The sequence below is a fragment of the Rhinolophus sinicus genome, chromosome X (genome assembly GCF_036562045.2).
Source record: "Rhinolophus sinicus isolate RSC01 chromosome X, ASM3656204v1, whole genome shotgun sequence".
NCBI lineage: Eukaryota > Metazoa > Chordata > Mammalia > Chiroptera > Rhinolophidae > Rhinolophus > Rhinolophus sinicus.
In genome coordinates, this window is record NC_133768.1 from 114,385,254 (window position 1) to 114,409,672 (window position 24,419).

Here is a 24,419-nt window from a genome sequence, read left to right on the forward strand (position 1 = left end):
AAAATCATGCTAGTGAAGCCAGACACAAAAGGCCACATATTGTATGACTTCATTTTTATGAAATGCTCAGAGTAGGCAAATCTGTAGAGACAGAAAGTAGATTAATGGTTACTTAGGGCTGGAGGTAAGGTGGGGGTGAATGGGAGTGACCACCACTGGGTACAAAGTTTCCTTTTGGGGCGATCAAATGTTCTAAAATTAGATAGTGATCATGGTCACACAACATTGGAAATATGCTTAAAAATTATATTGTACACTTTAAAAGGGTAAACTTTATGGTAGTTAAATTATATCTCACTAAAGCTGTTTAAATAAAAGAAAGAAATCTAGAAAAAACCCTGGAAGGAAATGCACCAAAAGGTTGACAAGTGGTTGTTAACTTTGAGTTGTGGGATTTTGTGAGGGTGATTGTTATTCTTCTGTTCTACTGTACAATGCCTTCTATGATGACAATGTATTATTAAAAACAGACACTTCATCTTTTAAAATATCAAGGAGAACGGGAGACAGGAGAATAAGTGTGTTCTGAGTACCTACCATGTGCTAGGTAGGCTACTCCCCACAGCATTCCTGTCAGGTTGTTAGTCTAAGTGGTTGGAGAAGGTTCTGGATCGCTTTCTGTCTCTCCCATGTCTTGCAATATCATATGTATCTGCTGACTGACTGACCATGGAGTCTCAGGGGTACAAGTTTCCTAAAGGTTATCTAGTCCAGGTCTAATCCTAAACAGATTTCTTCTCCGAGCAATGGGCTACTACCCCCAAGTAGGACATCCTGCCTCAACATACCCACAATTTCCCACTGAAGTTTGTTCTCAAGACTCCCTTAAATATAGCTGCAAAAGCAGCATTTTCTAGGCACTGTAGTTTACTTGCCTGATCCGCATGCTAAGAGGTCATTTCAATCTCCTGTATTGTGACCTCTTCCCTCCTGCCTCAACCCATAAATCTGATGAGCCTGTTCTATGCACACACCACCCCCTCTTACTCTTTTTGGTGGGTCGATCTTTCGTGTCCAGAAAAGATCTTGTTAATCTCCTACGCCTCCTCTCCCTCCCTGAGCCTCTTTCGTAGTCTGCCCTCCAGGTGGAAAGCAGGCAGCCTGAGCCTGGGCCTTCTCTGTGACTCCCTGAACCAGACTGTTGTGAGGAGTGCACGCTCCCGTGTGTTCACTGCAAGTAAATTCAGGCTGAGGTTAGAGCCTCTGGTCCTGCTGATGGAGTCTTCTTTCTCCACAGCCTGACCAAGGATCCTAGCCTTTGTCTGCCTGCCTGTGCTATGGCTTCGCTGGCTTTTGAATCAGCCTAGGTCTTAGGGTTGCCATCTGCCATCGGGTGTCATTCCAGAGGTAACACCTCCTGGTTATCTTCCCTTCTCTCTCTCTCTCTCTCTCTCTCTCAAAACTGCAACTACACAACAATGCCAATAGCCACTATATGCTAAGCATATAGTATGAGCCAGGGGATTTACATACATTAGTTCAACCAATCTGCACAGCACCTTGATAGGTAATCGTTATATTCTTGGCACATAGTAGGCACTTATTAAAGAATGAATGGTTTCTCTTCAGTTCATCACAGGGGAAACAGAAGCTCTGGAAAGTTACACAACTCATAAGAGACAGAGACAGAATTGAAACCAGCCTATTTGACCTCAGAGTCCAGACTCCCAACGGACAGTCATATCAGGATGCTTCTAACACCACTGGGGCACCTTGAATCCCACCCACAGGCCTGTCTGAGGGGGAAGCCGAGTGTCGTGGTTAGAAATACTGGTTCTGAAGACAGCCAGTGAGCAGGCACCACCACTTCCTGGCTGTGTGAGTGTGGGCAAGTTTCTTAACCGCAGCTTCCTCATTGGCAAATGGGGGTAATAATAGTAACAACTCAGAGGGTGCGGCCCCTTTAATGAGGTAATGTACATAAAGGGCTTAGCATGGAGCTTGGTACATGGTAATCACTCAGTAAATGTTTGTGATGATGATGATGGTGCCTGAGACAAGCACAACATGACAGCCCCTTCTAGCATCTTCTCTGCACCTTGTTCCTCATCCCATTCACTCCACCCCTTTATCCATTGTACTGGGCCGAATAGTGGCCACCAAAAATATATGCCCACGCCCTAACACCTGGAACCTGTGAATGTTATCTTATTTGGAAACAGGATCTATTTTTACAGATGTGATTAAGTTAATTATCCTGAGATCGGGAGATCATCCTGGGTTATCTGACGAATGTTCTTATAAAAGAGAGGCAGAGAGAGATTTGAGTACCAGTATTTACGTATTGTTAACTTTATACCATATTATTGAAGTTATGGAATATCAAAAGGAAGAGTAAATATCACTGAAGGACTTTACCCCCTCCTCCGGGGAAGGAGTACAATGTGCTTTGGGTTGTACGCAGGAGACTTGTATCATGTTGGTCAAATTCTGACCTTATTCTTTTTTTTTATTTGGAGATTAAGTATGGCTTAAGAAGTTGTATATGATGGTGATGGAAGAAAAACTGACTCTGGGTGGTGAACACACAATGGGATTTATAGATGATGTAATAGAGAATTATACACCTGAAATCTATGTAATTTTACTAACAATTGTCACCCCAATTAACTGGGGGGAAAAAAGAAGTTGTATATGGATATCAAGTTGACAAAGGATGGACTTGTGACACCTAATTTTATGTGTCAGCTTGACTGGGCCATGGGGCGCCCAGACACTTGGTTAAACATTACTCTAGGAGTGTCTATGAGGGTGTTTTTGGATGAGATTAACATTTAAATTTGTAGACTGAGTACAGCAGATTGCTCTCCATCACGTGGGTGGGTCTCATTCAATCAGTTGAAGGCCCAAATAGAATAAAGGGCTGATTCTCCAAGGTTGCTTGATCTTACCCCAAGTAAGAGAACATTTTCCAGCCTAACAACCTTAACACTAGAAATCACCTCTTCCTGCCTGAAGGTGTTTGAACTGGGACATCAGCCTTTCCTGGTTTTACAGCAGCCTCCTAACCCCCAGACTTGAACTGGGCACTGGCTCTGCAGATTTTGGACATGCCAGGCTCCATAATTGCATAAGCCAACCCTATTTTCCAAGGTTGTCAACTCCAAGCCAGGGCCTTGTTAGAATCCTAGTGGTGCGGGCCAGGGAGGGGTGTCTTGAACTACCTTGGACCCCCATGAGCTCTTCCTTTTAAGTCCCAGTAGGTACTCTTCGCACCAAGGACTACTGAGACACAGTCTCAGGTGAGTGGCTGACTTGGGGAAGGAGCAGGGCAAAAGTGAGACGGCTCCATTTCCTCTAAGGCCACCAGGGTAGAGAAAGGCAAAATGGCGGAGGGAAGCTACAGACAAGAGTAAGGCTCAGGTCGGTGGGTCCTCTGCTCAGTGGTGCTCACTGGCCTGGGGCTGTTAGCTGACTGGGCATGACATGGAGCAAGAGGGAATAACCCATCTCTCTGAACTCCTTAAGACTCAGATTCCAGCACTTGCCACACTCCAAGGTGACACCCAGCAGTGTCTGTGAACTGAACTGAGATGTGTCGGTTTCTGGGACATTCTGGGTATTCTAGTGGTAGCAATCTCTGATGGACTCTTCCTCTGTGGCCCTGGATTCTTGACTTTTTCTGTGCCCATTGTCCGTACAAGTCTCCCAGTTGGCCACAGCCTCCTTGTGTGACGGAACCTGGGGGACTGCGCATCTGGGCTGGGCAAAGTAGAGAAGGACAGCCCTGAGACAAGGAGGGAGAAGAAGGAGGAACAATGCAGAGCTGGTCCCTCGTGCTCTGTGGGGCATATGGTCTTCACTGTGGCCCATACCATGTCACGCTGTCAGAGACTAAGTCACAGTCATCCTGGGTCCCCTCCCGGGATAAAGGCAGTGCTGGCCCGTAGGAGATGGAGGTACCTGCATCAAACCTTGGGGTTTTACTAGACACGAGACATTACTTAGGAGACTTGACTGCTAAGAATGCCAGTCATCTGTATCTAAAATGACTTTTGAATGAGAGAATGGATACAAAATACCTGGAAAGTAGTAGGTGCTGAATAAATGGCAGCTGTCACCACTGTCACCATCATTATCACCATCACCATTAGCGTTTACTGCACACCTCCTGTATGCCCATTGCTATGCTTGCCCTCGATGTGGGAGATGAAGGAGAAGTAGTGAGTGGTTCCTGCCCCCAGGTTAGTCTGTAGTGGGAGAACGGAAATGTACACAAATAATGAAAATCCCAGTGACAACCACAAGCAGTAGAGTCAGGATATGGAGCTCAAAGGAGGAAGGCTGCCCAGAGGAGGCGGGTGCTAAGGTAAGCCTGGACACATTAGATTTGCAGTGCTTGGAGGGACGTTGGGGAGGATAAGGCAGGGTGTTCCTGCCTTAGCTCAGCCCAGGTTGGACACCTGAAGCTGGCAGTGTCTCCTATGTCCTGTTGGACTGTCGGGGACCAGGCTCAGTGCTGGGTCACCATTTGGAATACAAATACTAGACCAGCCACTAGAGGTCGACAGAGATTGATGAATACAGAGGCGAAGAGGGAAAGGTTTCCTTGGGGACTCTACCCTTGATTCAACAACCTGCCTATTGCCTCATTTCTTCACGTCTGAAATCCCACCTCCTCTGTCCCCTGTCTTTAGAGCCCTAATACCCTAGCTCAGAAGCCCCCCAAGCTTCCCACCTTCCCCACCCCTGCTCAGGACACCAATACAAGGAGGAAAATTCCCCCCACACACACCCCTGCCCCCACCCCTCATGGCTGAGATTGGGGCTGCCAGAGGCTCTGCTTTGTGTCCCAGAGAAGGGCTGTGAAGGGAAAACAAATCAGGTGAGGAAGATCTCTGTTCCTCTGAGGGTTGGCTTCCCCGTGAGGAAGATGCTGGGTAGTTTGTCAGTTGAGTTTTCCCTCCCACCGCTGCTTGGGCAGCACCTGGGGATGTGGAGGTCTAGCAAGGGTGGGGTGGGAGAGGCTCGCTGGGGAGACTAAAGGCTTAGAAAGGAACTGGTCCCTCATTGGGAGGTGCACTGAGCCCAGGTGCTGGGGCCTTCCTTACTGAAGGTGAAAAGGAGTCTCCAAAGCAAGCTGGGCTAAGTTGTGAGTCAGAAGGGGATGCACATCAGAGATCCAGGCTGGGAGGCGGAGTGCCGGGGTGCCAGACTTCTGCCACGGTTATCTGGCCAACTGGGTCCAGCCCCTTACCTGCCCTCAGGATGCCCCCAGGGGCTCCTCGCCTCTCCATCAGTAGGCCTGGGTTTATTAGTTGAGAAAGCGCAGAGCCTGGCCCTTTAGCCTTCCTAGTAGGGTGGGAGGTAGGAAGCTAGCTCATAGGCTGGTGAGGGTCCGAGTTAGCAGGATGGAGAGCTGAGGAAGCAGCTGCCCCTTCGTTCTGCTCCTGAGGTTGTCCAAATGTTTGCTCTCTTAGGGGTGTTCCTCCAGGGGAACTTGATTCCCTGTGTTTATGGGGCCTGACATGTCCAGAGTGTTCACTAACAAGGCAGGAATAGGACTGGGCAAAGATGCCATTTCTGCAGCCAGCACCCTCCTGCCCCAGGTCTCCTGGCCCTCTGAGATGGGGTGCCAGGATGGGGTCAGTGACAGGTGGGGACAGCTGTTGCTCCCCTCCCCCAAATTCCTGAGCCCGACAGTGATGGATGGCCCAGCCCCTCTGTGCACATTCCCCAGGTAACTGGAGTGAGGAAGCAACAGGTGTGTTGGGCTGAGTGCTGCGGGATTTCCTCCAGCAGCCTGCCCTACGCTGAGCTGGAGAGCAGAGAACAGGAGGGACAGCGAGAGGAAGCTGAGCCCAGAGCACTGACATACAGGAAGGCAGGGGTGTCCAAAGATGAAGCCTCTAAGGAGCCCAGGGTCCCGACTACAGTTCAGAGACTTGTGCCACCTGCTATGCCACACTGAGCCATGCTTTGCCCCTCAGATGCCCTGTTCTACACTCATTTCAGGGGCAGAGGGCAGGCCGTTTGCCTGTAGGGGGTGTGAGGGCTTGGGACAGATTTTGTGGAGTCCAGAGTTGGGCAATTTGGTACAAGGAGGGGATAAAGAGAGAGGGAGGGAGGGGACAGGGCCATCTCAGGAAGAGAGGGGCTCCTCCTATTCCTGGTGTCATCCTGCCAACAGCCTGAGCCAGGGCCAGGCTGACACCTGGAAGATCAAAGTGATTTCAGTGCAAACACCCATAAACCAGACGTGAAGCTGGGGCAGGGACCAGACAGGGGCTGGGGGCTGAGAGTCTGGTTGAACCTTGGGTCTTTGGGAACACCCCCTCCTTCCCCAGCCAATGGGACTTGTCCTGGCAGCAGTGAAACTAGACGTGCAGGGCGTACCCCCCTGGGGCTGAATCTGACCTAGCCCTGGGGTGTGGTGCAGCCAGGGGAGGGGAGAAGGAAGAGTGGGAGGGCTCGGGCCCCACCCTAGGCTTGCCCTGAGCCTGACCCAGAGATAGAGTGACTTGAAAAGCAAAATATTCATGGGGAAGGGGGATAGCCGGGGCCCAACACAGACCCCAGCTGGTCTCAGTCAGCTAGGGGCTGGTGAGGGCAGAGGGAAGAACAGGAGCGAAGGGGGTGATGGGAATAAGCCAGCTGGGCAAGAGAGGGCTTTGCCGGATGAGGTTGGCGGGCAGCGAGTGCAGCCAGATTGAGCCTGGAGCCTCAGTTTCTGCATCTGTAAAACAGGCCTATCAATATCAACTTTCAGGGCTGTTGTGAGAATTACAAAATGGTAATAGAGCACCAAAGGTGACAATATAGCACCCAGCTACAATGCTTGGCACACCAGTAAGTTTTCAAGAAGTTCTCCCTCACCGTGTAGGGAATGGGTTTGTGTACCTGTGAGGCGGGCGCAGGCAGAGGCGATGGGTCTTCTAGGGGACAGACAGGAGACCTACGGCAGGCGGACATGACTGCAGCTAGGAGACAGGGCTGCTTGGTTGGCACTGCCCTGGGCCTCAAGGATGTCAGCATAGAGTCATGAGTAGAAGCTCATATTGTATAGCCAAATGGCCCAGGTTTGAATCCTGACTCTCCCACTCCATGGCTGTGTGGCCTTAGGTGAGTTAGTTCACATCTCTCATTTCAGAGTGCAGGGCAGGCAAGGAGAGATCAAGGACAAGGGTCCCAGTCATCGAAGGTGTGTGTGTATGTTCATGCATGTGTGTGTGACAGTGACACAAAAACAATGTGGGGGGCTAGACTCTGTGTTCCACGAGGGTAGGAACCAGACCTGCCACCTGGTGCTGCATAAGTGGGTGGGTGACAAAGACCGAGAGTTCGTGTATGAATATGTACGTGTGCGAGCACAGCAGACGGGCTGGGAAGTGTGCATGTGGCACACAAAGCAGGGGTGAACGGGCAAGAACGGGTGTGACCGGGAATGAGGGTGTCTCTGTAGGAGGCTCTGTGGAGGAATAATAGTTTCCATTTAGTAAGCACCGTGGTGGGCCAGGCGTGATGCTAACCCTTCATGTGTGTTATCTCATTCATCCCTCACCACAGCTCGGAAGCAGGCATGGTCTCCAGGTTACAGGCGAGCTAACTGAAGCACACAGAGGTGACGTGACTTGCTCAAGGAAACACATGGGACAAGCAGGGAATCTGCCTCGGAAGTTTATCCCCCTGCTTTCCATGGGTGTGAGGAGCTGAGCCCGGAGCGTGATGCCTGAGGTCTCTGGCAGCGGCCACTTGGTCTTCTGCACCCCTGGGCCCGGGAGGCCCCACATATTAATTTCTGGCTGCTTGGAGCTCCTCAAAGGCAAGGTTCGGGGGGGCTCCTCTGTGTGTCACCAGGGCAGGCCCAGGTCAGAGGCTAGCACAGGGTCGGCGCCCAGGAAACATGGGTAGATTGAAACCAGGGCGAGGAGAAGTATATCGGCTTGGATGAGAGAGGGCCCACCTCCCCCCCAGATCCTGACTTCCTCTCAGGCTCCCTTGGGGAGTAATTTTTCCCTCTCTCAGGGGCCTGAATCACTACATCTGAGGTCCTGCAAGGGTGGGGACCCAGAGTCACCAGCCCTGGCTATGGCAGGGAGTAGTCCCAGCCCTGCTACTGAGGCCCCTGTAGGTGGGGTACACACGTCGAGGCAGCAAGTCTGTGCTTTTAACCAGGAATGAATTAAGTCAGCAAGTAAGCCAGAAGGGGCTGGAAATGTGGCAAGTCAGGATGGTAGAGGGGGATGGGCATGGGCTTTGGAGACACATAACCCTGGGGTCAAATCCTACTTCCATTGTTGATCAGCTAGGTGACCTCAGATGAGTCACTTCTCCTCCATGAGCCTCAGTTTCCCCTTTATATAAAATGGGGATAGTGGAACTTGTCTCAAAGGATTGTGAAAGGAAGTGCATCTAACAGTTCTTGGCACGGAGTAGGCTCCCAGTAAGTGGCAGACTGCCTTTCATACTCAGGTTTTGATGTCCCGCCATGCATTGGGGGGTCCTAGTCTCCAAGCTGGTGTATCAGGATGCCCTTGCACCTTCTTCTCATCTCTCCTTGCTCATGCTCGATAAGGGGTCCAGTTGGGAGCTGAGAGACCCCAGACAGCTCCTCCTCTTCCCTGTCTACCCAGATCCCTCTCCCTCTGGAAGCCCTGTCCCTGAAAGTGGGAGGGGCCCAGCTTCTCCTTTGTTAGTTCCTCCCAAAAGAAGTCCACTCTACAGCCAGAGAGATCATGAGAGAATCCAGTGAGAAACTCAGTGGCTCAGCCTCCCACTCAAGAGAGACAAAGGCATGAAACTGTGTAAATGGTAGAGCACTTGGGGAATGTTCCTCAATCATCTCCATCAAGAAACAGCAAGGAGACTTTAAATCCTTGGCAGTCCCAAAGCCAACCCCAAGCCCAGAGCTTCCTCCTGTGCTTTCCCTTCCTCCCCATACTGGGCCGCGGTTCTTGCCAAGGCCTCCACGCCTGTCCCAGGTCTTGTGTTCAAGCGCGTGTGCCAGGGTTGTGTGTGCCACGCTCCTGTTCAGTGACAGCACCGTTTGTCTCAGGCGCCCGCAGTGCTGTAAAAGACCAGTAGGGGGAGACATTAGCACGTGAGTGTGTCTCCTGGGGTCCGACCAAGGAGAGCGGGTCGGACCGGGAGGGTCTGAGCTATGGGATGGAGCCAAAGTTATAAGCAAGGAAGCGAGGAGGGGCGGGGAGAATTGGCCAGGGCTGGGAGACAAAGACCCAGATGGCGAGGTCGGGAAGGGCTGGAGTCCGGTGTCTCCGGGCCGAGACGCCCGCTTTTGCTTTTCTCAGAAGGCGCCTGCCCTGCGCCTTTTCCTCTTTGCCCTCGAGGTGTCTTTCTTTATCAAGGTGTCCTCTTATCCCCGCTGGCCTATCCCAAGGCCTTGCCTGCGCCTTCAGACAGGACAAGAACTCTAAATCTGGGCTCCTGGGGTCCCATAAGGCTCTCTCCCAAATCTGAAATTCCGAAGGAGGCCTGGTCTCTAGGGGCTAAAAACTCAGCTCCCTCCCCACCGGGACCGTATTTAACGCCTGTGTCTCCATCACCCACCGCTATCTGTTTGTACGTTCGTGGGGCTCCAGGTCCATGTGCAAGCGGACACTGCATTGCGAGGGCAGAAGGTGGAAAGGCCACCAGGGCCCTACGTGAGACGGGCCCAGGAGCAAACAAGCTATCCTTACCACAGAGCTGAGCACAGAGCAGGACTTCAGGGCTCGTGTGTGCAAAAAGAGAGTGGAAGTACTACTTTCCCGGGATACTTGCGACGGGGCCTGTGTGGCCCACGACCGTGGGCCAGAGTGTGGACCCGGCGTGCGGGGAGAACAGGCCGACAGCTCTAGAGGAGCGCCAACTTCCCACGGGGTGAGCGCTCTGGGAACAGGACTAGGCGGGACCCAACCCTAACCGCACGAGCCGCACATTCAGATTGGTGCCATCGAGAGCGCGGCGTCCTTAAGAGCTCCCTGACGCCCCGCCCCCTTCCTGTTCTGGGGGCGTGGTACGGGGCAAGGACCCCGTGACGGAGCTTGCTATTGGCTAAGAGCAGTAGGGTTGGCCTTGCGTTCGCCTGAGCAGGGGAGTAGACAGCTCAGCGGCGGCGGAGGGAGTCTATGCGCGCTGAACAGCAGTGGAAGGTGTGTGAGGCTCGCACTGGCCGCAGACCCTCGGGCGCAATCGCCGGAGAGCTAGGACGCGGGGACCGGGCTGCCGGGCCACCCGGCCAAGGCTTCAGAGGCGCAAACTGATGGGACTGGCTCGCTCGGCCGCTTCTCCCCGCTCTTCTAAGTACGCTGAGCGGGGCCCGCGCTGAAGTAGAAGCTGTCGGGGGGCGCGCAGCCCGGAGTCCCAGTGTGGCCTGGAAGAACGGAACCCGTGCCAGGGCGACCCAGGCGGGAGCCCCCGGACCGTGCTCAGGTTTTAGGGAGATTCCGACTTCTTCCGAGGGGCGCCGATCCTGGGACGGTCGAGGCGTCGGGGCGGCTACCGAGTCCCCAGCGGGGAGACCCCGTCGCGTAAAGGGCGCGCAGTCCCCAACAGTCTCGGGGAGTAAAGCGGAATCCGGCAGGAGCACCCGGGGGCGCAGAGCCCCCGTCGTGCCCGGTGCGGCGGAAAGGCCAAGGGAGCGAGCCCTCGGAGGCCGCAGCCCATGCCCGGGTTGGGGGCGGCTGCCCAGTGAGTCCTCCTGGCCGGCCGGGAGGAGAAGAGCGACTCAGAAGCCGGCGGGAGGGGAGCACTTCAAGGCCGGCGGTCGCGGAGGATGGGCGCTTGAGCGGCTCGGAGCGCAGCGCGGCACGGGAAGACGAGGAGAGCTTTGCTGAGGAGGCGCCAGGGGATCCCGAACTGCAGCCTGCCCCCGGGAAGATGGCCCGGCCTGGGCAGCGTTGGCTCGGCAAGTGGCTTGTGGCGGTGGTCGTGTTGGCGCTGTGCCGGCTTGCCACGCCGCTGGCCAAGAACCTGGAGCCCGTGTCCTGGAGCTCCCTCAACCCCAAGTGAGTAACTTACCCGCTCAGGTCCTTGGGGGTGGGAGGTACTCCTTCGGGGTGAGGCCGCGCGCCCCCGAGTGCGAGTAGGGAGGTGTTCGGAAGAGGAGCGGCACCCCATTTTGTCGCTGGCTTTTTCGAGTGTTTTCCTGCGGGCGGGCGGGGCAGGGTGCGGCGGGGTGGGGTGGGGGCACTTGGCTGGGTTGTGACCCCGCGGCTTGCCGGCCCTCTCCTTCGCGTCCCAGATCAAGTAGAGCTAGATGGTCGCGCCAGGCGGAGCTGGGAGTCCCGGCGCTCGGGAGCGCACCCGAGAGCTGGCTGGGGGGAGGACGCAGCCCCTTCTGGGGCCCCTGGGAACGTGGCGGTTTTCGCCCAGAGCCTCTTGAGGGGCGAGCTTGACCTGGGCGGGGGGTGAGGCTGGAACACAGGTTCCTCGTTTGTTTAGCTTTGAAGGGACCGCGGCGCGGGACCCCGCGTTTGGAGCGGGTGGCAGCGTCCGTATCCCCATTCGGGCTTCTCCCATTTTCATTTCTCTTTCTTCCTGTTTGCCTCCCTAGCTTTTCGCTTTGGCGTTTCTTCTAGCCCCCCTTTTCTCCCTGCCGGGCCTTGGAAGGGCGGGCGCTGCTCCCAGCTCACAAAGGCGGCGGGTGGAGAGGGGCGGAGTGGGAGAGGGGTTTGTGGAAGGGAGATTCGATCCAGCGCCCGTCGGGGGTCCTATGGAGCCGGCGGCAGAGATTCGAGGGCGCCAGGGCGGAGAGTGGCGGCCCAGCCGCGGAGGGAGGTGGGTGGGGAGTGGAGGATTCCTGCCCAGGCGTCCGCTGGCCCTCACACTATGTCCCTCAGATTGGGGAGCTGTGCTTAGCTTTCCCCAAGGGGTTAGGGAGGCAGCTATGTAGAGGAGATCCTTCCCCTTCACCCCCCCAGCAACTCACACACCTTTCAGGGCGGTGGCTCACTGGTTTCTGGGCTGTTAGTGGGGAGTAGCTGGGGCTGTGTGACCTCTGGACCCTTTTCTCTTTTGGCATCCAGGACTCGGGTTGGATCCCAGGGTCAAAATTGTCCTTCCTTCTTGTTTTCTGGAGGTCCCAGCAGTGTGCAGACACCCCACTTAGTGGGAAACTGGGGGATTTGGCCTGCTCTGTCTGCTCTCCGAGTCCAGTATCTGGAATCTCTTCCTGTCCACTCTCCTGGGCTCCCCGCTAACTTCCCAGGGCCAGTGCACCTCTCGGCCCTGGAGTGGGAGAAGGTGGCTTCTTTAGTTCTCTTCTCCTTGGGTTAAGGTAGGGTCCTATTTACTGTTCGGTGGGGGTGGCCAAACCAGGGTCGGGATAGAGGGCTCCGCTTCTGTACAAGGAAGGGGATTGGCAAGAATTTCTCCCCGACCCAGAAGCCAAACTGGGCGCAGTGCTTTTCTAACAGCAGGGACTCAAAATGGTCTGGGGGCCCTAGGCTGCTGAGCCCAGGGGGGAAGGTTGTGAAGTGCCTAGTTCCCCCGTGAGAGTGGAGGCTGGAAACGCTCCCTCTTGAGCCAGGAGAGCTGAAAGCCGCCTGGGGTAGCCCATCATAGGGGCTCATGGGAGTGACCTAATTGCTCTCTGGGGTCTCTAACCAGAGATAGCATGCAGCTCCACAGCTGGAAGGGAGCCCTCCTGCAGAGTTGAGGGGTGGGGGCAGCTGGGAGAAACAAGATCTCTCTGAGCTTCCCCCCTTTTGTTTTTTGAGCGTTTAGTGCTCTGGACCAGTATGCAGGTTTTTTAGGTCTGACCACCCCCCACCTCTGCATCCACTTCAAGCTGAGGGCAGGCAACCTCTGGGTAGGGGGTGATGGCTGAGAACTCAATAGGACCTGCACAAATTCCATCCCATAATTGAACAGATCCTGGGAATTATTGGGGACTGGTGCTGGTGCTACTGCACGGTCCTCCCCCCCCCCCCCAGTTCCATCCACTCTCAGGGGTCTGGAAAGCAGCCGCGGGGGTGGGGGGGGGCGGCAGGAGGGCAGGAGGGCAGGAGGGAGGCACTGCCCTCTGCTCCACTGGAGCTCTGGGGGCTGCCTCTGCCACCGCACCCAACCCTCAGGATGCCACAGCCTTTCCAATAAACAGTCTCGCTCTGCCGGGCTCCCTCTTTGCCTCCGGCCGGCCGAGTTCTCCCTCTCAGGTCCGTGTCGTTTGGCTGTGTCGCCCTCTGAGCCAGGCTCACCTCCCCGCTCCAGCCAGGCTCGCCTGCTCTGTCTCACACTCCCTCTCACTCTCACTCACTCTCTGCCTCTTTTTCTCAAGTCCTTTTGTCTCTCGCACATGCCCATGCTCTCCCTCACAGGCTCATTTTCTCTCTTCCCTCCCCTCTTCCTCCCGGCTTTTGGTCTCTCTCCTCAGCCCTGTCAGGAGCTGGCAACCCCCCTCCCCAATCTCCCAGCGCTTATAAACCCTGCTTAATTGCTTCCTCCTTGGGAAAAAAAATCAAAATAAAGAAGTGCCGGGGCTGGGGGTACGTTTCCAGGTTCCGGGGCACACCCCAGCCCTACCGGGAGCGGGGCGCTGGGAGGGCCAGCCCAAGGTTCCCAGCCTGTTTCCCAACTGGCGCTGGGGCCTCCCGGTGCGGTGGTCCCCGGGTGCAAGAGCGTCTGCCTCCTTGGCCCCTCTTGTCAGCTTTGTCAGACGAGTGCAGGGCGGGGAGCGGGCTTTGGTCCCACTGGAGGATGGGGGGAAGCAGAGTGCGTGCATGCTTGGGTCGGGGGATGTGATGGAAGGTCCCAGGCCACCCCCTCCCCCAGCCTCTTCCCCTGAGAGCTTGGGGCAGCCGGCAGGCCTCACACTTGAGCCCTCAGCCAAGTCCAGCTGCTGCAGTTCAGTCTCTCAGTCCTGTTCTGACCCCTTCTTGCCCCCCACTCAGGTTCCCCCACCTCCAGGGGGTGGGGGTGTGCCTGAGATCACATTACACCTTCCCTACAAGCGGGTGGGGGTGGGGGCTTCAGCGTGGCGTCCAGGACCCTTGCCTCCATCCAGCATGGGTGGGGGCAGCTGCAGACCCCAACCCAGGCTTGCCTGCCACAAGCCAAAGTGTTGTCCCCAGCCCCCTCACAGCTGTTCCAGCTCACAGTCCTGGGGAGGCCAGCTCAGGGGGCCCCTTTCCGGGGCGGCTAGGGACCTGACCTCCTCCACTCTGTGGCTGATTGGCCACAGGTGGGGGCCTGAGCGTGATGGGAACCCAGCAGCTCCTAGAGTTCCCTGTTCCTCTGCCTCACCCCCATCCCAGGCAGCCAAGCCAGAGCAAGAAGGGCCTGTGAGGCTGGGGTGGAGGCTGAATCAAGGGTTCCCTTTCTCCCCTCAGGCTCTCCACTGCCTCACAGCTCAGTGGATGATGACGGGGCAGGCCCTGGATACCACTGTGCACCACGGTTTTCTGCCCTTGGGACTGTGGAAAGGGTGGGCCAGCCAGGAGGCTGCTGGTTGCCATAGGAACACCAGGTTTGGGAGAGGGTCCACCCTGTGATTATTAGGGGTGCTGAGGCCGGGGGATACTCAGCAGCCACATTACATTTGGGGTTCCTTGCCCTGTGCCCTACAGCAGCCCCTCCTGGCTGTGTTGGTATGGTAATCGTTTCGGGTGGGGGTGCCAGCAGCCAGCACTGGAAGCTTCTTTCTTCCAAAAGGTACTGTGCTTGGTGTACTAGCAGTCAGGCAGCGCCTTGCTATTCACAAAGCGACCTCATGTGTGAACTCACTGGATGTTCCCAACAGCCCTGGCAAGGTTGGAATCGCCCCCCTTTCCCAGATGAAGCAGTGACTTGTCTAAAGTCAGTCAGCCCATGGGGGGAGAGCTGTGCTGTGCTGTTTTGTCCCGCCAGGAAGCCTGCTGCCTCAGAGTCTAGGAGACACAGGAATTCAAGGTGGTCTGTGGGAAGAGGTGCTGGCTCCCTGCCCCTGGGTTCCCCTCTCACCTCACAGGTGTGCGTGCATCTGTCCTGTGACTCAGGCCCTGCCTGCCTGGGATGAGCAGTGCTGACTTCCTCACTTGACGTTGCTAGGCCTACCTGTGCGGCAGGCTGCTCGCTACCTGGTACTGTCCCTGCCGACCTTCGTCTCTGGGCTAGTGATGTCCCTCTTGGGGACCCCACGGAAAGCAGACAATGAGGAGGGGAGTGTTATAGCCCCGGTGGGTCCTAGCATTGGCCAGGTGTCACAGACGGGAGGACCTAGTCCAGTGTAGGTGGGAAGGGTGACTTCCTCTTGGACTCTCCTGGCTTCCCTGCCTCCAACAGTGCTGTGTGTGTGCCAGGACCCAGCTGCTGTTCCTGCCCACCCACGCCTGGGCGGGCACTGCTGGGACACGCCAGGCCTGCTCCTGCTGCCTCCGGGGCTGGGTGGAGCTGGGGCAGTGAAAGAGGAGCCTTTAATTTGGGGACTCCCCACCCTTGCTGGGATGAGAGCAGACTTGAGCTCTGGCTTAGGGTCTATCCTCCACTGGTCCAGCCACCCTGGGGGTGCAGGCACAGTGGTGCTGGGCTCACCCAATCAAGGCTGTGGCTAGAGTCTTCTACCAACTTGGGACTAGTATGGCCTGGGACCAGGGTCTCCCTTTGGCCACTCCGACAACAAGTTCCTAGAGCTTGGGGGAAGCGTGAGAAGAAAGGAAGTGTAGACCTGGTCAAATGTGGGCAGCTCTCTGGGCATGACCCCCACCCTGCAGGCTCTCCCTGCTGGAGATTGTGCATGTATGGGTGGAGAGGGGCTCAGCTGGACGAAGAAGCAGGGGGCACTTGGCTTCTGACCAGTTCAGGGCCTTGGAGGCTACTGCCCAGACCTTCAGGCTTGTCCTATCCCAGGACTCTTTGTGACAGTCATGGTGGTACTTCTAAGCTCAGTGGGAAGGCTGAGGGAGACACTGGGTGAGGGTGCATGGAAAAGGCAGGCCCCAAGGCAGGCGTTGGACTGCTCAGGCTGCCTCCCCCGAGTCTTTTGACTCCCTGGGGTGGCTCGCTGGGGTCCCCAGGCAATACCAGGCTAAGGAGGGAAGGCCTCAGGGGTTACCATGGCGACCTGCTTCAGGCTTCCTGCTGGGCCATGTCAATCCCCTTAGTTTCCAGAAAAGGGCTTTGTCTGGGGGTGACCCCAGGCAGGAAAGCTTGGCTTGATAATGGGGGCAGTATTAGTTTTTGAAAAGTGGGGGATCAAGAGTTTAAGTTGGGGGCAATGTCTTCCTCCTCCTCGCCTGCCACTATCTTAACCTGGTGAGTGCGAGGCAGACCTGCAGCGTCCCCTGTATGACTAGTGGCCTCGCGCTCACTGGCTGCATACCCACCCCTCGTGGCCCCTTGCCACTTTCTTGGGCTTCTTACAGGCCAAGAAGCAGTTTTTCCAGTGGAGGGGAAGGCACTGAGAAGGCGCCATTATGGGGGTCAGGGTCAAGGAAGGCAGGCCTCGGCAGGCTCCTCTCTCTTCTGACTTTAGGGGAAGGTGAGTTTCCCTCTGCCAGCTGCTATGCAAATGAACTGATGAATATTTATGTGTCTGTTCACTGAGGTTGATGAGATTCTGAGGGGTGGTGGGGGCAATAGTCCTCTCCTTCCCCCATCCCCACCCACCATGTAGACCTCTGTTTCCTCCATGTCTCTGGGTTCCAGGTAGAATCCCAAGTAGCTTAAAGCCCTGTGTTCCAGTTCCAGGGCTCCAGAGCCTGAGTGGCAATGGGAGACTGTGCTCAGGGCAGAAGGACACCCTGGTGAGTAAGCCAGGGCCAGGTGGTTAGAAATCTGAGCTGGCCTATACCCCCTTGTATGCCCTCTATGTGTCTGCTGTCACCTCCAGAGACGGTCCTGTTGAGGTGCAGCTGTACAAAGACTTAGGTCACCTTAGACCATGAGGGGTTAACATCCTGGGTGAGTTTAGGGTCCTTGGGTTGGCTCTAAGCACCGCTCTTCAATGGAAACATCTATCTGATTATTCATTCCCTCACATGAGGAGCCTGGATGCAGTGGCTCATGAAGCTTACTTCTGGTTCTAAGATGTTAGAAGTTGTCTAATCCTTTGATCTGGATGGACCCAGTGTGAGGATTGGAAGGTAGAAAATGCCTTGGAATTATACAGGCTTTGCTGAAACTTCTGGGCTTTTTATGGTACATGGGGAGGGGACATTGCCTCTTAGATGTTCATGTGGGCCTCCATCCTATGTCTGCTTCCTTTCCAGCCCTCCGGGCTGTGGTCAAGTTAGGCAGCAAAGGATCTCACTGTGGCTGTTAACCTCTTGCACAGTAGGGTGATAAGCCCCAGCTTTGGGGAATCTCACTCGACATGAAAAGAGGGCTGCCTTTCCTCATGGCTGTCCTTTACTTGGTCTAGTTCCCCAACTTGCCTCCTTCGGGGCTGTCATTTCCCTCCCTTGGATGAGGACACTGAGCTCCCAGTAGGCCCTCGTACCTAGTAGTTCCCACTGTGGGAGGGTCTCTCCAGAAGTGGAGCCACGCTCTTCCACTCTCGGCTTTGTTCTCTTGAAGCACTGTCTTCAGCCCTTCATTGTCCTTTCTGCTACAAGGTCTGTCCCCAGTGGGAGGAAACCCACAGCGCGGGTTGTGACCCTCGAGGCCTTTCAGCCTGGCCCTGGCTGAGCTTATCCACCTCTTCTGAGTCTACCAATTGCCAGGCCTGTCACTGGAGTTTGGCTGGAGTTTGTGTCCCAGCCACTGCTGTCCACTCTTGCTGTGTGTCATCTTCTCATTCCTCACCCAGGACCCACTTTCATCCCACTCTTTCTGTTGAGCCATCTCTGACCATTCTGTCACATGAACTGCTTCCTCTCACTGCCTCCAGGCCTTGCTGTTTTAAACATGCTCCTGCGCATAACCTACAGCTATCCTGGTGCTGTCTATTGCTAGAGCGTGGACCACTCACTGTTCTGACCCACCCCAGGCAGATGGGGCTGCATCTTTTCTTCCTATTTCCAAGACTGGGCTCATGCGTACTTGGTATCAGTATCTGGTCTCCTGCCTCTTGGCAGACTAGACGATTTCTAAGCAGGAATCAAACATGTTGAGTGCCTACTGTGTGCTAGGTGTTCTGCATGTGCCACTGCGTCTCCGCTGTACATGCAGGGGTGGGGAGGGCTCTTATCACCCCCCAGTTTATACGGGAGGAAGTGGAAGCTCAGGGAGACCAGGCAGCTTATCCAAGGTCACAGACCTAGTAAGGGCCCTGTGTGACTCCAAAGTCTTTCTGCTTTCTCCTACATGGTACTGCCTTGCTCCCAGCTCCAGCCCTTCCAGGCTCAGATGTGGTTGGCCAAGAGAGCACCACTTTCTTACTGTGTGCCTAGGCAAGGACACCGTGATATGAATAGATGGCCTTGGGCAGCTGCCCTCCACCTGCTCTTCCGCAGTGCCTGGCCTTCTCGCATGGAAGACAACCCCAGCTCAGAAGGCATTTGTCCATCCCTTCTCACGAGCTGGAGCAGAGGCAGTGTGGCGGTGGGGGGATTAGAACACAGATGACGGAGGTTTCTGGGGCAATATGTTATATGATCTATTGTCTCTACTTTGGCCCCTTCTCCCCATTCTGTTCTTAAGAGTGAGACTGGTCAGCCTTGGGGATTCAGGCTGTTGCATGGAGGGGCTGAGAAAGGTCCCGGTAGGACACCGGACAGTGGGAGAGGAGAGTGGGCAGAGATGTGTGGAGCAGCAGCTAGCCAGAGACTGTGCCCATTACTCCTGGGCTCTAGGCGATGCTTGTTCCTATCTCCTCCTCCATGTCTGAGATTAGCCGGGATGGGGGAGAAGGCATGGGTCCCAGGCAGGTTGAGCTCCCCTAGCCATTGGCTGGGAGCTGCGGAGGTGGTGGCTAAGGCATGTGTGGGCTTGTGTGTGTGTATGTGTCCGCGCGTGCGCGCATACACGCATGTGTACAGAGGAGGTAGTAGCAATGGCCGTGAAGGAATGTGAATGTGATGGCGGTGGGAGGAGGACAGGGCTTCCACCTCCAGGCAGCACAGGCCTGACACCTTGGTACCCAGCCCATCGCCACGTCAGCCCCCTGCGGAAATGCCACATTAGGACAAAGGGCTCCCCCAGCTAGGCAGTGCCCCACCCTGCTGAGCAGTCAAAGCCTGGCAGCCTTGCCCAGGGGCCACCCCTTCCACACCCTGCTGGCAGTGTGCTTCTGTCTCCCCACCCCCAACTCAAAGATAGAGGAAGGATGGAATTCCTGTTTTTGCCATCTCCACTCTGGAGGCCCAGCCTGGCCCTCATTGTCTGGTCCCCTGGCTGCGGGCATGGCCTGGGAGCCCAGCTCTGAGGCTGACCCTCACTTCACTTCTGGGCAGGTTCCTGAGTGGGAAGGGCCTGGTCATCTACCCAAAGATTGGAGACAAGCTGGACATCATCTGTCCCCGAGCAGAAGCAGGGCGGCCCTACGAGTACTACAAGCTGTACCTGGTGCGGCCTGAGCAGGCAGCTGCCTGCAGCACCGTGCTTGACCCCAATGTGCTGGTCACCTGCAATAGGCCCGAGCAGGAAATCCGCTTCACCATCAAGTTCCAGGAGTTCAGCCCCAACTACATGGGCCTGGAGTTCAAGAAGCACCACGATTACTACATTACCTGTGAGTCCCTGCCCGTTACGTGCTTGTCTCCTAGCCTGTAGCTGAGGCGGCAGCTTCGAAGTACTGCAAGGAGACCACACACAGCCAAGGCTCTGCCTGATCCACTCCCCTCCCAGCCTGGCCTTGCAGTTCTGCCCTGACATTCACCGGGGGGGGGGGGGGCGGGGGGGGGCTGCCACAGCTTGCCTTGGCTCTGGGAGTTGGGTGGGAGAGGACCCCAATGTGTGATGCTCCCTCTCTTTATTTTCTTTGCCCACCTAAGATCTAATCTTGGGGACGGCAGTTAGCAGAGACCTTTGGGAGCAGCCAGCTGTTTGGCCTTTGTCTTCCTGGGACTCTGTGGTCCCAAGAGGGGAAGGGGCTTCTTGGCCTACATCACACAGGGAGTCAGTGAGAGGATTGGGGTTCCAAGCCAGTTCTCCTGACCCCCAGTCTAGGATTCCTTCTAGTCTCTGTAGGTTCTGATTGTTCTGCCTCAGCAACATCGCCCAATGAGAAGACACATGTGATGTCCACTCAGAAAGAAGGGCCAGGGCCTGGTCATGACAGAGAGAAGCGGCATCTTTGGGGGAGGGGCTAGTTGCTGGCCCTGCTGGCTACTCTGTTCCCATGGGAAGGAGAGAAGTAGGTGGGGGCTTCTTGCCACTCCCCGCCTCCCAGTTCTGTCCTGATGAGCTAAGGCAGCAGTAGGGGTTCTGGGTAATGTGGGAAGGCCTTTCTCTCCCTCTGACTGCTCTGGCCTCTTGCTGCAGCTACATCCAATGGGAGCCTGGAGGGACTGGAGAATCGGGAGGGAGGTGTGTGCCGCACGCGCACCATGAAGATTGTCATGAAGGTCGGGCAAGGTGAGTGCCCAGCCTGAGGGCGCCCCCAGTTAGGCCTTTCAACAGATGTCCCTGACTGGGTGTGGGTGTATTGGGAGCAGAGGAGGGGGCGACAGGGTTACAGTATCTCTATATCGGCCCGGTATATAAGCCATTCTTGGCCCAGACTAGATGACTGAGGCACCGATGCTGGTGGGGTCCCTCCCCCTCACCTGTCGTCTCCCACACGCAGACCCCAATGCTGTGACACCTGAACAGCTGACTACCAGCCGGCCCAGCAAGGAGGCAGACAATACTATCAAGATGGCTACGCAGGCCCCTGGCGGTCGGGGCTCTCTGGGTGACTCCGACGGCAAGCATGGTGAGTGTATGGGGCTTCTGTCTGAAAAAAGGCGGGACGGGGCCCAGCCTGAGATCCGCCATGCGTCCCTGAGACCCCTGGCTGACTATTCCTTCCCTCTCCCTTCCCCAGACACTGTGAACCAGGAAGAGAAGAGTGGCCCAGGTGGGAGCGGAGGCAGCAGTGGGGACCCAGACAGCTTCTTCAACTCCAAGGTGGCGTTGTTCGCGGCTGTTGGTGCTGGCTGCGTCATCTTCCTGCTTATCATCATCTTCCTGACGGTTCTGCTACTAAAGCTGCGAAAGCGGCACCGCAAGCACACGCAGCAGCGGGCACCCGCCCTCTCACTCAGTACCCTGGCCAGTCCCAAGGGGGGCAGTGGTACAGCGGGCACCGAGCCCAGCGACATCATCATCCCCTTACGGACTACAGAGAATAACTACTGCCCCCACTATGAGAAGGTGAGTGGGGACTACGGGCACCCCGTCTACATCGTCCAGGAGATGCCACCCCAGAGCCCAGCGAACATCTACTACAAGGTCTGAGAGCCCGGCGCGGCCTCGGGCCTGAGGGACATCGGCCGGGACCGCACCTCTCCTTTCTCCCCACGCCCCTCCCCTTGCCAGTTGTGCCCACCTTTGTATTTAGTTTTGTAGTTTCTTGGCTTTTATAATCCCCCTTTTGCCCTGCCCCTGGGCTTCGTAGGGGGTGCTTGTGCCCCCAGCCCCCATGCTCTTGTGCCTTCCCCCTCTGGCCAGGCCTCTGGGCTCTGCGGGGGCGCCCCTTCTTGGAGGGCAGGGTTGGACGCTGATGGACAGTGGGCAGGGAGGTGTCGCCCTGGCCCTGCCCCCCGTGTCTCCTTCCCCCTTCCCAGGACTGCTTGTCCGCTATCATCACTGTTTTTAATGTTTTTGTGTTCATTTTTTAGCTGTCCACTCATTTTCATCTGTTTTTTGAAGAAAAATGGAAAAGGCAGCCCCTCCCCAGGCTTTCTGAGCCCAGCTGAGCCCAGTATAAGGGGCTGGGGGCAGGATGTGGCCAGCCGGGAAGCATAGGATGGCATTTCTTTTATAAACTCCTTGGTATTTGGCGGAGGGGAGGGCAGGCCTGGGTTGTTCTTGCCCATGAGGGAAGACGAGAGTGCCATTGGGCAAGGTGTCTCACCCTCCCCTCCTGACCCTCCTGCTACAGAGCTGATCTTGGCAGTGGGGTAGTGGCTGCCACCCTTCCACCAAAAAAAAAAAAAAAAACCCCTTCCTTCTGGGATTCTTGGGCATCTCCTGCCTCCCTCACTCTCACGGTAATTAACGTCTTAATTGGCTGTTGCCTGGGGAACAGGAGAGCTGCTGCAGGCAGATGACCTCATGGGGGGTGGAGGGAGGTAAGTGCCCAGGTGGCTATTTGCCCTGCAGAGCTGGGAGCTCCCCCCTCCCCCTCCACCCTGTTCTCTCCTCACCTTTGGCCCCCTTTGGCCTGGTGGGGAGACAGAGGCCCAGGGCAGAGACCTAAGCGGGTATAAGGCCAGGTGGCCTCCTTCTCTTCTGGGCTCCAGCACAGGTGGGTGCCCCACAACCCAGCTCTCGCTCCCCCCCCCAGTCTTGGGCTGGGGCCTGGAAAGAGGAAGAGGCCGTGCACTTTGACCCCGGCTCCTTGCCAGCACGGCTGCTAACAGACTGCCACTTGAGTGTGCCTTGCAGGCGCTCCCACAGTGGTCATGGAAGGAGCTGGGCCTTACACCATCCACCTTCACGCTGCCGCCTGGCCAGCTGCCTACCCCAGTGCCAGGTGGAAGAGGGAAGCAGAACAGCCAGCCCTTCCAGGTGGCAGTCGGAAGGGTTTTTTGTTTTTGTTTCTGTTGCCATTTGTGTAAATACTAGTCTTTTTTGGAAAAAAATAATGTAAAGATGTTTTGTATAAACTCTGAATTATTTTCTTGTTGCTTTTTTCTTAGAAAAAATGAGAACTAAAAAAAAAAAAAATTAACCACAAGGAGAAATGGGTGTAAAATGGTGTCGTGATGTTGGGGATTGAAGTGTGGGTGTATGAGTGAGTGTGTGTGTGTGTGTGTGTGTGTGTGTGTGTGTGTGTGAGAGAGAGAGAGAGAGAGAGAGAGAGAGAGAGAGAGAGAGAGAGAGAGAGAAATTTCCTGTGTCCCACACACAGTGAGCTGGGCAGGTATGGGAAGAGGGTGGCGGTCCTAATGCAGCAAGGTGTTTCAAGTGCCCTATGCCCCTCCTGCTCTCCTGCCAAGTTTCTCTGTCCTCTTGTTCTGCTGGAGCCTGCAGCCATTCCCCCTTCTCCATCCTGACACCTCTGTAGCATAGCTCATGGGCATCTGCCCGGTCTGGCAGTAGACTCAACTAGACAGGGTGAATGGGGCGCGGGGAGGTTCCCATGGGGCCCTGGGTGTGCCCATGGTACTGCCACCACCTGGCTGGGGCTAGATCTGGGACCTGCTGGCAGGCCCAGCCCTGCCCTGCCTCAGGACGCCCGGAGGTGGATAGAAATAACTTCCTAAGAGCTCGCTGTCAGCTGCAGCCCACTGGGTCCTGGGGCTGCTGCAGGCTGCCCAGTTCACTTCTTACCCAGAAGAATCTTCCATCTCCTGTCTTCAGAGACCTCACCAAGGCATACTTCGGGGCTCTGGCTGGCAGCTGAAGTCCCTGAGCTAGAGCAGCCCCAAGCACCGGGTCTCCTTCCCACAGACTGGTGCTCTGAGAGTGTGGTGAGGGCCGCGAAGAGGGTTTGGCCTCAGCTGCACAGCAGAGGTGCAGACTGGCAGGGCCTGGGCCTTCCCGTTCCGGCCTAGAACAGCCTGCAGGTCTTGTGGGGGGGCCTCCCTGTGGAGATGGCTAAGGCAGATGTCAGGAGAGGGGGACAAGTGAGATCCCATCAGCTAAAAATGGGTAAGAAGGCACTAGAGGAAAGGAGGAGGAGGAAGGAAGGGGAGGGTTAGTGATCCAGAGCAGGAAGCCCCAGTGAGCCAGCCAAGGAGCAGCCTGGGCTGTGAGCGAAGTGGAAGCGCTTGGAGAGCCAGGGACCTGCAGGGCGGGGCGGGCGTGGGGGAGGCTGGGGTGCTCCGGGAGCCAGCCAGGGCAGAGGCTGTTTATTTGGTTTCTCATTAACCAAAGGAAGTGCCTGGATCAGATGGGGCCTGTGTTGCTTGACTGCCTGCCCAGAGTGGGGCCCGGCCTGGGCCGGGGGTCTCCAGCCAGGGCTGCTTCAGGCCACACTGATGTCTCTAACTGATGTGGGGCCTGACCCGGCTTGGGTGAGCCCTTCCCACACTTCTCCATCGGAGTGTCCTTGGGTGGTCCCCAGCCCAGCCCAGGATACCAGCAGCCCTCACCCTCCTGGTGGTGCTGGTGGGGGATGGAGTTCCCGGGGGCCCCTGAGGAGTAGCTGTCGTGCTGTGGAGTCATGTGTGGCAGTGTCTCCAAAAGCCCAGGCTGGAGACTAGCTGTCCCCACTGGCCCTGGCCTGGGTGCCATGGCTGGTTCTGGTTAGAGCCCAGTGCCCGCCCCGTGCTGGCCACACAGTGGTGCTCAGTCACCCCTTGTGGCATCACGTCCTTCACCTGGACAGTCCCTGCCCTTTTAAACAATCATTTAACACATATTACCTGATTGAGTTGCCCAAGGTACCCTGTGACGGTGGAAGGTGGGCAATTATTTGCCTCATATTTGAGATGAGGAAACTGAGACCCTACAAGCAACAGCCAGTAAGT

The 24,419-nt window shown here is 56.2% G+C and overlaps 1 protein-coding gene across 1 annotated transcript; it reads left to right on the plus strand.

The window, feature by feature from the left end:
- Positions 1-10,030: 10,030 nt before the first annotated feature.
- On the plus strand, positions 10,031-22,622 carry EFNB1 (ephrin B1). The gene is made up of 5 exons (XM_019753612.2): positions 10,031-10,946; positions 19,251-19,528; positions 20,281-20,373; positions 20,585-20,713; positions 20,825-22,622. Exons 1-5 carry the CDS (start codon positions 10,819-10,821, stop codon positions 21,235-21,237), a joined length of 1,041 nt encoding a protein of 346 aa, XP_019609171.1. The 5' UTR covers positions 10,031-10,818; the 3' UTR covers positions 21,238-22,622.
- Positions 22,623-24,419: the final 1,797 nt, after the last annotated feature.